Source organism: Xyrauchen texanus, chromosome 15 (assembly GCF_025860055.1).
Source record: "Xyrauchen texanus isolate HMW12.3.18 chromosome 15, RBS_HiC_50CHRs, whole genome shotgun sequence".
NCBI classification, from domain to species: Eukaryota; Metazoa; Chordata; class Actinopteri; order Cypriniformes; family Catostomidae; genus Xyrauchen; species Xyrauchen texanus.
Genome location: NC_068290.1, coordinates 11,579,815 through 11,591,001, shown reverse-complemented (window position 1 = coordinate 11,591,001; position 11,187 = coordinate 11,579,815). Strand labels below are relative to the sequence as shown.

The following is an 11,187-nucleotide window of genomic DNA, read 5'->3' as shown; positions in this document are numbered from 1 at the left end:
GCAACATTTTTCCAGTCTTCAACTGTCCAATTTTGGTGAGCTCTTGCAAATTGTAGACTCTTTTTCCTATTTGTACTGGAGATGAGTGGTACCCGGTGGGGTCTTCTGCTGTAGCCCATCCGCCTCAAGGTTGTGCGTGTTGTGGCTTCACAAATGCTTTGCTGCATACCTCGGTTGTAACGAGTGGTTATTTCAGGCAAAGTTGCTCTTCTATCAGCTTGAATCAGTCGGCCCATTCTCCTCTGACCTCTAGCATCAACAAGGCATTTTCGCCCACAGGACTGCCGCATACTGGATGTTTTACCCTTTTCACACCATTCTTTGTAAACCCTAGAAATGGTTGTGCGTGACAATCCCAGTAACTGAGCAGATTGTGAAATACTCAGACCGGCCCGTCTGGCACCAACAACCATGCCACGCTCAAAATTGCTTAAATCACCTTTCTTTCCCATTCTGACATTCAGTTTGGAGTTCAGGAGATTGTCTTGACCAGGACCACACCCCTAAATGCATTGAAGCAACTGCCATGTGATTGGTTGATTAGATAATTGCATTAATGAGAAATTGAACAGGTGTTCCTAATAATCCTTTAGGTGAATGTATGTATATATATATATATATATATATATATATATATATATATATATATATATATATATATATATATTTGCTGTAGTCTCCTATTCACCCTGCTGTCGTTTACTTCCACATTCCAAAACCAGATATGTGAAAACGGTCCATTAGAATTAAGGTAACTTTTAACTTGAACATTTTTAGGCACAAACATACAAAAAATTGCATGTGAACAAACCTACATCTAACATTACCAGCAAATGCATGGCCAATTGTGCACTCAATGTAATGTCAATACACTCTATGTTTTGTTTTATTGGATTTCACAATTTGTATCTATAGTGGTCTTTTTGTATTCTGGCTCTATCTCAGTTACTATCTCAGTAAATTCTTTAAGTTCTCTTAAAGGAATATTGTGGGTTCAGTACAAGTTCAGCTCAATCGACAGCATTTGTAGTATAATGTTGATTACCACTAAAATTAATTAAGACCTGTTTCTCATTTTCTTAATAAAAAATACATGTAAAAAATGTAAGTTACAGTGAGGCACAATGGAAGTGAATGAGGGAAGAGCAATTTATGAAGAGTTTAAACAGTGAAATGTGAAGCTTATAATTTTATAAAAGCACTTACATTAATTCTTCTGTTAAAGCTCCTGTGTTATTTGAGCTGTATAGTTGTTTAAATCGTCCTTTTAGTGTTTATGTGTTACATCGTTATGGCTACAAAGTTGTAAAATTGGATATTACTTTACACAAAAAGGGTTAGTAATCAACTTTAGTACACTAAAATCATATAACACACCTATTGTTTATGTTTTGTGGCTATGCTTTTGAAACTTTTGAGTATTTTAACATTTACGGAATGGCCCCATTCACTTCCATTGTATGTGCATCACTGTTACCCAGATTTGTGCATTATTTTTTTTTTTAAAGATAATGAGGGATGAGACTAATTAAATTTTAGTGGTAATCAACATTGTGCAACAAATGCTGTCGATTGAGCTTAACTTGTATTGAACCCGGGATATTCCTTTAAAGGTGCACTCAGTAACTTCTATCTTTGTGTCATCTTGGACTTACACTGACACCTAGTGGCTTGGATACAGCATAATTTAAAATCAATAGTTTTCAGTTTCAGGTGCCAATGTAGAAATGCTGTATTCACAGTCAGCCATGATTACTTTAATCATAAGCACTTTATGTTATGCTTTCTCTGATTCAAAGCATTGTTTACCACCCTTTCATGCAACACTGAACGTTTATTCAAATTGAATCACACCAGCTACAAATGGCCAAGGTAAGCATGCTTACCAAAATGAGCAAGCCAATCAGAAGCTCTTTCCTTCAGTCACGCTATCTAAAATGCTAGATTTGAGTTTTGTGTCAACACGTTCAAGTTCATGTAACGAATGAGTTATTAAGCGCTGAAATGGATATCTGCAGTGTAAGCATCGACGACCTGTGTGGATTTGGCAAAGTTATTTTCAATTAAACATTGATAAAGAGATACTATCAAAACTTCAACAAGCGGGTGACTTTTACAACGAAGTGACAGAGATGTTCATTCGCAAGGAGAGACTCATGGATTTTGTGTTCAAGTAAAGGTAAGTTAATATGTTTATTAAAAATCTGTTATTGATACTAGGTCCTAGATACTAGGTCATTGTTTCGGGTTAGTCTGAGGCTATGAAGTATTGATATGGAAATCATGTGTTTATGCTCTGTCTGTTTTATAGTTCTAATGCTAGGGCTCAGTGTAAGTTTAAAAAAAGATATTAAGTGGCTTTTAAGCAACCAAATTGGCCCAGTTGCTAGGGAGGGTAGAGTCACATGGGGTAACCTCCTCGTGGTCGCTATAATGTGGTTCACTCTTAGTGGGGCACGTGGTGAGTTGTGCGCCGATGCTGTGGAGAATAGCGGTAAGGTATTCAACAAGCCACATGATAAGATATGTGGATTGGCGGTCTCAGACATGGAGGCGACTGAGATTCGTCCTCCGCCACCCAGACTGAGGCGAGTCACTACACACCAAGAGGACCTACAGCACAATGGGAATTGGGCATTCCAAATTGGGGAGAAAAAGGGAAAAATATATTAAGGAATGTAGACTAACGTGTCTACGTTACATTTGCCTTGTGCATTCAGATTAGTTAATTTCTGCTGTCAATTCCAGTGTTTCTGAAATGTGGGAAGAGTGACGTAGTGAAACTATTAACTTGCAATCTTTTCTTTTTCATTTTCTTTTATGTCAAAACAAGCTCTTCTGGCACTATGGATCATTGTATGATTTAATGGACATAAACATGCCTGGCCCAATATAATAATGGCAAACTTATTATTTGGGTGATATGAGCAATATTACTGTCTTGACAATTTGGTCATGAAGTTTGACACAGTGACATAATTGTTTCCATTGACTAGTGGGTTCTAAGGCAATGCTTTATGTCAATATGATTTCCGTTTCGTTACACTCATCCGTATAATGTTTTTTGGGCGTTTAATAATGTGAATTACAAATATCTGCTGTTGCCCAGTCTCAAATCCCATGGCAGAGGCGGCGGCAGCCGATTTTGCCGGGGCTTCAGCCCCGAATGTTTTGAGTGTAGCCCCGAATGTATTTTGAAAAGTTGACTGACAAATATGAATCCGGACAAAAGCCTATGTAAACACCCGAAATCATAAGTTGCCTTATTTCATTGTGTTTTGGCTTTGCACATACTGCATACAGCCTGTAAAAATAGACATAGGCATAATCTAGCCTATAGAATACATTTATTTGCTGTCGGTAGCCTATGGGCGACTCCGTTTCTTCCTCTCTGTTGAATATGCAGCAGGTAGGGGAGGAGCTTCCACAGTCATTGACATCAACTAACGTTACTTAGTGGCGAGTTAACAGCGGTTAGCAGGAAAGACAGCAAAAATGAAGCAAATGAGGCTTTGGGGATTTTTCTGAAAGAAGTCAGTGGGTAAGAATTCACATTTGTTTTTGTCCTTAAAGTCTGAAGATCATCATCTGGCTGGCTTTCACCCACAGTAGGCTAAACCTCAAGAGGTGCACTACCGACTGTCATTACATGTTGTAGCCTCTAGCCTCCTTGTTAGCACATCCGCCTCTCATGCCGGAAACGTTGGTTTGAGTCCCGTTCGGAGTGTACTTTTCTTGTTTAACAGGTGTTGTTTTCTCTAAGGATAACCAATAAGCATTAGCATAAAATGTATGTGTGACTTGTTTTGTGATATTAGTTTGTAGGAAATATACACTTTGATTTGATTAAATGGTTTTGTAGAGGGTAGCAAAGATGAGCAACAGACTGCCAGCAGCAGCTGTGCCAGAATCAGGCATGGAAACTGGTAACAATTAATCAATCACTTTACTTTAGGGAAAGTTAAAAGTGAAACATTGTTTATCCCAATGATCCTAATGAAAGGATTTTGACAGATGAATATTGAGAATTATATACAGTTCGATGCCATGGTGTGTCAATGAACTTAGACTAAAGTCATTCATGTATTGCTTTAACTTAGGATATTATACATCATTTTGCCTATTTATGTCAACAAATATAAATTATTTATATAAAAAAAAATTTACTTCACTTTAGTCACTATAATATAACTCTTTTGTGATGACTTTATGGTAATGTACATGAAAGTCAAGAATCATGATAGATCTTAGGGGAATCCCACTGATCTGCTCTTCCCAATACATTTTCTTCAATGGTATTGGTCTACAATTTTAAATATGTAGCACTTGAATTAGTTGTTTAAAGCTGATTTGCAATAAGTTATGTGCTGTTTCTGTTCTTTTGCATCACAGAAGATTCAGGGAGGAGAGAGGATGAGTTAGTCGAGGATAGTACTAGAGTGGAAGATTTAGGAACTGTAGAAACAGGCCCAGCCAGAGCAAAACTCAAAGAATACCCTCTCACCAGCTTTGGACTACAGAGAAGTTGTTGCTAGTGTGAAAATAAAATTGTCTGGGCTAAGTCCCGGATGTCCTTCAATGAAGGAAACGCCTCTGTCCCATTGCACATGCCTGCTACATATATTGCAAAATTACAGTTCATGTCTTAAGGAGTTAAACTTTTTAATGAGGAAAAAATTACTGAGTGCACCTTTAAAGTTTTCAATAAATCAATCATCAATAGCAGATTTTTGGGATTTTCGTGATTTTCGTGGTTGTGGCAACCTTGCATCGATTGCGCATCATGCATACGTCATTTAGATGCGCCATGATATTGGCCACAAGGCAGCAATCGTCAGCAAGCAAGAGCTTTGTTTTCAAACACATTTAAATGTAAAATGTGTGAAACAAATTTTTCATCGGGTCTCCAAGAGCGCATACAGTGTTTACAGGAGCTCACAGAATTCGCTGAAAGTTGTCAGGCAGAACTGGGGGATTTGTTTGAGGCGTTGGGATGGAATCAGGAAGTAGACACACTTGCAGTGCAGGTAGAGAAACAATGCAGAAAAGCACATCAAACTAAGGATTTTTACAGTGCACGAGTTTTTTTAATCCTTTTAACCAAAGCAACAAACGTCAGTCTTGGGGTGATGATTTTACTAACTTAAAAAGCGGTGTGGCTGATATTATGCCCATACACATTAGGCGAATAATAATTCAGAGGTACAAACAATTGCTAAAATTAATTAACAAATATATGACACGAGAGCTAAAACTGGGTTTAATCTGGTAGTCGATGAAAACGACGATCTCAAAGTTGCCAAACATCCGATAGTGTTCGGTAAATTGGTCTTTCACTAGTACATATACTGTTGAAAAAACAAACATCAACAGTAAACAGCTTGGCTAAATAAGCTGTTTGGCTGTTCTTAGTTAATTATAGCTGGGAGACCAGTTATAAAGTGCGTCAAACCCCTCTTAAACCAGCCAACTGACTCTCTCTCTCTCTCAATTCAAATTTAAATGTTAAAGTACTTTATAGGCATGATTGTGTTTACATACAATATTGGCAAAGCATTAATACACAAAACAGATAATGACAAGACAAATAATAATAATAAAATGTTAACATATAACATTAAAGATAGAATTTAAATAAGGTGCCAGGTAATTAATAAAATAAAAACTATAATAACAATATACACTATACAGTTTAATATAAAATAAGCATTTAACAGGACATTATGAACATAAGAAAATAAAACTACTGTGACTGAAGTACATTAAGGCAGTGATTGTGACAGTGATTGGTTTCTGAGGGTGTGCTGTGCATCTCAAAAATGATTTTTGCTGCAACTGATGCATAATGGTCCTCCCCCAGTAACACCAGCATCTGATCAGTTTCTGCAAAACTGTGGCATGAGGTTTGAGAGTTTGTGGAGGTATCTCTCTCTCACCTCTGTAAATGTCTCACAGTGAAGGAGAAAGTGTGTCTCTGTCTCGACCCGTGTAACAGTGAGCACAGACTCTTTCTTCCTTTAGAAGCCATGTTTGTCTGTTTGTCAGTCTTTTTCTACGGCCAGACTGTGATCACTGAGTTTGGTGAGGATTCGTCTCTGTTTTGGATCTCTTACAGTGTGGAGATATTCTGCCAGATTATATGTTCTGTTTAGGGCCCGAAAACATTCCAATTTGCTTTGGTTTTTACTTTCATTTTCCCAATGGTCCAAATTTTTGCTTTCTTTTATGATTTGGTTTATTCTGATTTGGTTTAGTTCAGCAGTGCTGGTCTGAATCTGGTGTTTGTTAGTGGGTTTGTGAGGTTCACAGCCAGCTGACAAAGGGGACTGGTTTTAGGCTTCAGCTCTTGGGTTTTAAGGGCTTCTTAGGGTATGATATAATTAATATTGCTTAAATTAGTAAGATTGAGAAGGGCCCACTGCTCTACCTCACATTTGCATTGACAGTTATAAATCACTCTATTGCTGTTGCATGACATGACATGTAGTATGCTTTGTGTACCGATCTGACAGATGGAGGTTTGTCCAAACAATCCAAACCACACAGTACCACAGGACAGGATGGAGAAACACAAAGCTGCCTGTCTTCTCAGCCAACTGGCATACTCGAAAGAGGAGCAGGTAAACCAACAACCAAATAAATATTGCCTTGCCTTGTGGTAAGCCTACTTTTAATTTCTGTACTAAGAATGAGATGTTATGTCTGATTTTTGGTCTATAATTTGTTCTCAGGCTGAAATGTGTGATCCTTCAGTATACTACGAGAAAGCCAACATTCCTACCATAACTATGGGTGAGTTTTCTGACTTGGCTCAAGACTTCCTATACAACCACACATTCCATTGTATACTTTATTTCTTTCAATTAAATATTTAAATTATATATATAAGATATTATGATTTGTCTTCACATGAAATATAGAAATCAAACAAGGCAGTCATATTTTTATGCTTTCGATCATTCTTGGTGTCTTTTAAGATCAGTTAGTCAATTGCATCACCTTAAAAACATTTACATTTAATCATTTAGCAGACACTTTTCACCAAAATTGTTTACAAATGAACAAAGACAAAGGTGATTTTCATTCAGAGCCAATAGAATTAGCATTCCCACAAAACAGAATTTTAAAGTGATAGGTCACCCAAAAAATGTAAAACGCTCTTGATTTACTTCTCATGCCATCCCTGATGTGTATGACTTACTTTCTTCTGCTGAACAAAGATTTTTAGAAGAATATCTCAGCTCTGTAGGTCCATACAATGTAACTGGTTGGTGACTAGAAATCTAAAAGCTCATAAAAGAGTTACATTTGATCTGTTCTCACCCAAAACCTACTGGATCGCTTCAGATGATATTGATTAAACCTTCTTATCTTATGGTCTTATGGATTAGTTTTATGCTGTCATTATCTCATTTTTGAGGCTTTCAGAGTTCTGGTCACTTTTGGTAAATGGTCTGCACTTATATAGTGCCTTTTTAACTTTCGCTCTATTCAATGCGCTTTACACTGCGTCTCATTCACCCATTCACACACACACTCTCACACACCAATGACAACAGAGCTGCCATGCAAGGTGCTAACCTGCCATTGGGTTCAGTGTCTTGCCCAAGGACACCTTGGCATATGGAGTCATGTGGGCTGGGAATCGAACCACCAACCCTGCGATTAGTGGTCAACCCGCTCTACCACCTGAGCCACAGCCACCCCTTTTCACTTCTCTTGCATTGTATGGGCCTGCAGAGCTGAGATTTTCTTCTAAAAATCTTTGTTTGTGTTCAGCAGAAGATAGAAAGTTATACACATCTGGGATGGCATGAGGGTGAGTAAATTATATGAGAAGTTTCATCTTTGGGTGAAATATCCTTTTAACACAAAGGGAGAAATTTTGAAAAAACAATTGTGCTCAGTAATGTCATACAAATGCAGTTTATGCAAACCACCTCTTCAAGCTTCACAAAGGATGCAAAAATATAATTCAGAAGTCTAATAAAAAAAACTCATGTCTTCTTCTGAAGGTATACGATAAGGTTTGGCAAGAAACAAACCGAAATCTAATTTATTATTAGTGCAAAATTTTAGTGCAAAGCCAAAGAACAACTAACGCATTGTGTATGGATTTAATACGGACTGCAATTTCCCCCATTAATTACGGGATGATTCCTTATTTTACGGGACGTTTTGGCATATTTTGTTAATGAATTTTACCTGATACTACTGCTTCAGCATGTGGGTGACTCTCTCTCTCTCTCCACTTCCATGCATTCCCTCAGTCAATGACGGTGGTGACAGTGGTTGTCAGGGACGGGGACTGGTAGAATTCAAGTGATGCACCAATTACAACAAAGAATCGCTAGTTTCATAAAACAGCATCCAATACAGTTAAAGGGAAACTAACACCAACTGTAGATTATGAGCTTCTGAAGCAGCAAAATATGTGGGTATACCGAGGGTATACGCAAATATTGATCCTTAGAAGTTGTGCCATGAGAAAAAAGTAAGCATACGTCATATAAGTGCCCTGACTACACCACTGGTCTCTGCAGACGCATAGGTTGGGTGCTGTTCTGTGATGGTAACTTTTGTCCTCTTACAGATAAAGATAGACAGCAACAAGTCATCCTGCAGGCCCGAGCCAATGCTACTCCCATGAGATCTACAGGACACTATGCACAGAGTAAGTACCATAGACTTAGTGTGTTAGTGCATTTCTGTTTTTACAAACTGAGGGACGGGTCAACGTGCCACATGCTGTCGATTGAGATTAAGCAGCCTGTATTGAACCTTTACATTTCCTTTAATGGTAGTAAAAGCTTGAAATCTTGGTATGTTTATCAGTGTTCACATATAAAGACTGATGTCTTTTTTTATTTATTTTTATTTAAAAAAAAATAAACATTTTATCTGTGCTTTTTGTTTTTTCCAGTTTTAGGGGTGAGTATTAGAGGAAGTCTGGTCTAGACAGTTTTCCACTCATACTTGCTGTATCCTTTGGCACAATATCCTTTAAAAGGCTTGGTCCTTAATGTTGCTTGATGTTACATTTGTTTTCTCAGTTATTTTCTTTGGCTTGGGTACATATTATTTACTTGTTCCATTGACATAAGGCCAAACATATGCAGCAATCTAAAGGTCTGCATGTCCCTTAACATCCTTATCACCTGCCCCCATCATTTAGGGACTATTTAATTTTTCTAACAGTTTAAAACAAGTCTTTTAAAATTTCCCCTTTCTGATTACTGCCATGAGTTTTTTTCAGTAACTTTTTGATAACTAATATTATTAATTGTGATATCTGTGTAACGTGTGTTTTATTTCTGTAGGTGATTTCTCTGCAGATCCTCCTGATGTACCCCAGAATCATAAACGAGCAATATGTGACCTCACGGTGGCCGACCGATTGGCCCTATATGATCATGTGGTACAAGAGGCCAGTCAACAGAGTACACGGAGCGAGTACAAAAATGAGGATCTTTATGTAGATCTTGTTGCTAAGCTTAAAAAAGGTACATGCAATTTTTTTCTCTGTCAACACTAATCCTCACTTATTAAGAGTATGCTTTAATCCATTATATTAGTATTAGTGGATCAGTGGCAGAAATAAATAATGTTTTCACCTGAAGTTGCTGGAATTTAATTTTTTACCTTTTAAATGGCAAGTTTCCAGCCATTTAAAAACACAAAGTGTGTCATAATTTGTGTGAAACACTTCAATTTAATAAATTAATGGGGGAAAAAAATTCTCAATTTGAACCACTTTGGCCATTATCTCTATAAAATGAAAGTAAACATTAGGCCTAAAATTTCAATGAATATAAGTAATTGGCCTGGACTCGCTGAGTCTAGAGGCAGAGCTGCACCATTGGGCCCATTGATTCTGGAAGTGGAGCTGCACAACAAGGCCTACTGAGCCCTGAGCTGGAGCTGCACCACGAGGCCTAGTGATCCCAGAGGTGGAGCTGCATCATGGCTGCTATTTAAACAAGACATTGCTCTATGAATGCCAATGTGGCATTTTAGGTTGCTCTCACATTATAATCTTTCTGGGAATTTTGTCACCATTCCCCATTATTTGCTGACACTCGTATGGACAGTATTTCTTTAGGCAGCACCGTTTACTTGATGGTACCGTATAGATGCTGCATAAGTAAAGAATGATGCATAACTATCTGTACTGAAAGCTTTGTGTGAAATCTATTCTGTAAAAGAGGAACAAAGTGGACCAAAGTCTCACCTGGAGGTCTTGGCTGAGATGAGAGACTACAGGAGGCGCCGGCAGTCTTATAGAGCAAAAAATGTTCACATCACCAAGAAGTCTTACACAGAGGTATGTGCTTTATCTTTTTCTTTGTTTGTGTTCTGGTCTACAAAATCCTGTCTTTGTCTCTTAGAAATACTGAAAAACTTATAGCATGACTTAAGGGCCACAGAGAATATTACTCTTTATTATTTGTAATACTATGCATATTATTGTGCATTTTCCTAAATATCCTAGGTAATTCGAGAGGTGATTGACGTGCACTCTGGAGAACTTGCCAGGGTATGGCAGGAAGAGGGTGATGAGAAGTCTAAAGCCTCACAGCAGTCATCTCACAGGTAACATGTCTGACTGTTTCTTAGTGAACACCTCTTATTTCCCTGACATAAGCAGTGCAGATTGAATGTTATTTATTTTATGTTGGTTTTAAATGCAGAGTGGCATCTGAGGAACGACGTTCTGCATCTGTTGAGTCACATAAATCTCGTATCAGCTCCCGAGATGAGCATGGGCGCAAACGGCACCGCAAACGCAGTCGAAAGCGCAGTCGAGATAACAGCCGAGAGAAAACCAAGAGTAGGAGGTAAGGCCATGACACTCATTGATTAATTAATCTCTCATTTTTTTTCTAAACTGATGGCCACTAACAGTTAGTTTGTCAGTTTACCAACCTAACCTCTGAGTGGATAATCACAGTACGATATGTCAGAGTTAATGTAGGACTTCTTAGAAATGCATCGTTCTATCTAATAAACTTGTGCCAAAAATTTGGTCTGAATAGGCAAAGGTATTTGAGATGGTATCCTTTTTTTGTCTTTGTGTTTATATATAACTTGATTATTATTTTGGTATTGGTATCATATTGTTCTGTCCTTTTGTTTTGTCCTTAGGGATTCACACTCTCCGGATGCGGAGAGACATCATAAGAAAAA

The 11,187-nt window shown here is 37.8% G+C and overlaps 1 protein-coding gene across 3 annotated transcripts; it reads left to right on the top strand.

Moving 5' to 3' along the window:
- The first annotated feature begins 4,812 nt into the window (after window positions 1-4,812).
- snrnp48 (small nuclear ribonucleoprotein 48 (U11/U12)) lies at window positions 4,813-10,521 on the top strand. Of its 3 annotated transcripts, XM_052143325.1 has the most exons (6): window positions 4,813-5,027; window positions 6,513-6,620; window positions 6,732-6,792; window positions 8,594-8,674; window positions 9,321-10,324; window positions 10,493-10,521. In XM_052143325.1, the coding sequence occupies exons 1-5, from the start codon at window positions 4,878-4,880 to the stop codon at window positions 9,533-9,535; spliced, it is 615 nt and encodes a 204-aa protein (XP_051999285.1). In that variant the 5' UTR covers window positions 4,813-4,877; the 3' UTR covers window positions 9,536-10,324; window positions 10,493-10,521. The 3 variants fall into 3 exon arrangements, with proteins under 3 accessions (XP_051999285.1, XP_051999286.1, XP_051999283.1); XM_052143326.1 differs by lacking the exon at window positions 10,493-10,521 and having other exon boundaries at window positions 8,924-9,433; XM_052143323.1 differs by lacking the exon at window positions 10,493-10,521 and having other exon boundaries at window positions 8,594-9,433.
- Window positions 10,522-11,187: the final 666 nt, after the last annotated feature.

Bases quoted from the DNA above. Each gene is read 5' to 3' on its own strand.
- snrnp48 (XM_052143323.1), top strand. From the start codon at position 4,878: ATGTGTGAAACAAATTTTTCATCGGGTCTCCAAGAGCGCATACAGTGT. The intron at 5,028-6,512 runs GTAGAGAAACAA...CCGATCTGACAG, and splicing joins TAGACACACTTGCAGTGCAG to ATGGAGGTTTGTCCAAACAA. The intron at 6,793-8,593 runs GTGAGTTTTCTG...GTCCTCTTACAG, and splicing joins CATTCCTACCATAACTATGG to ATAAAGATAGACAGCAACAA.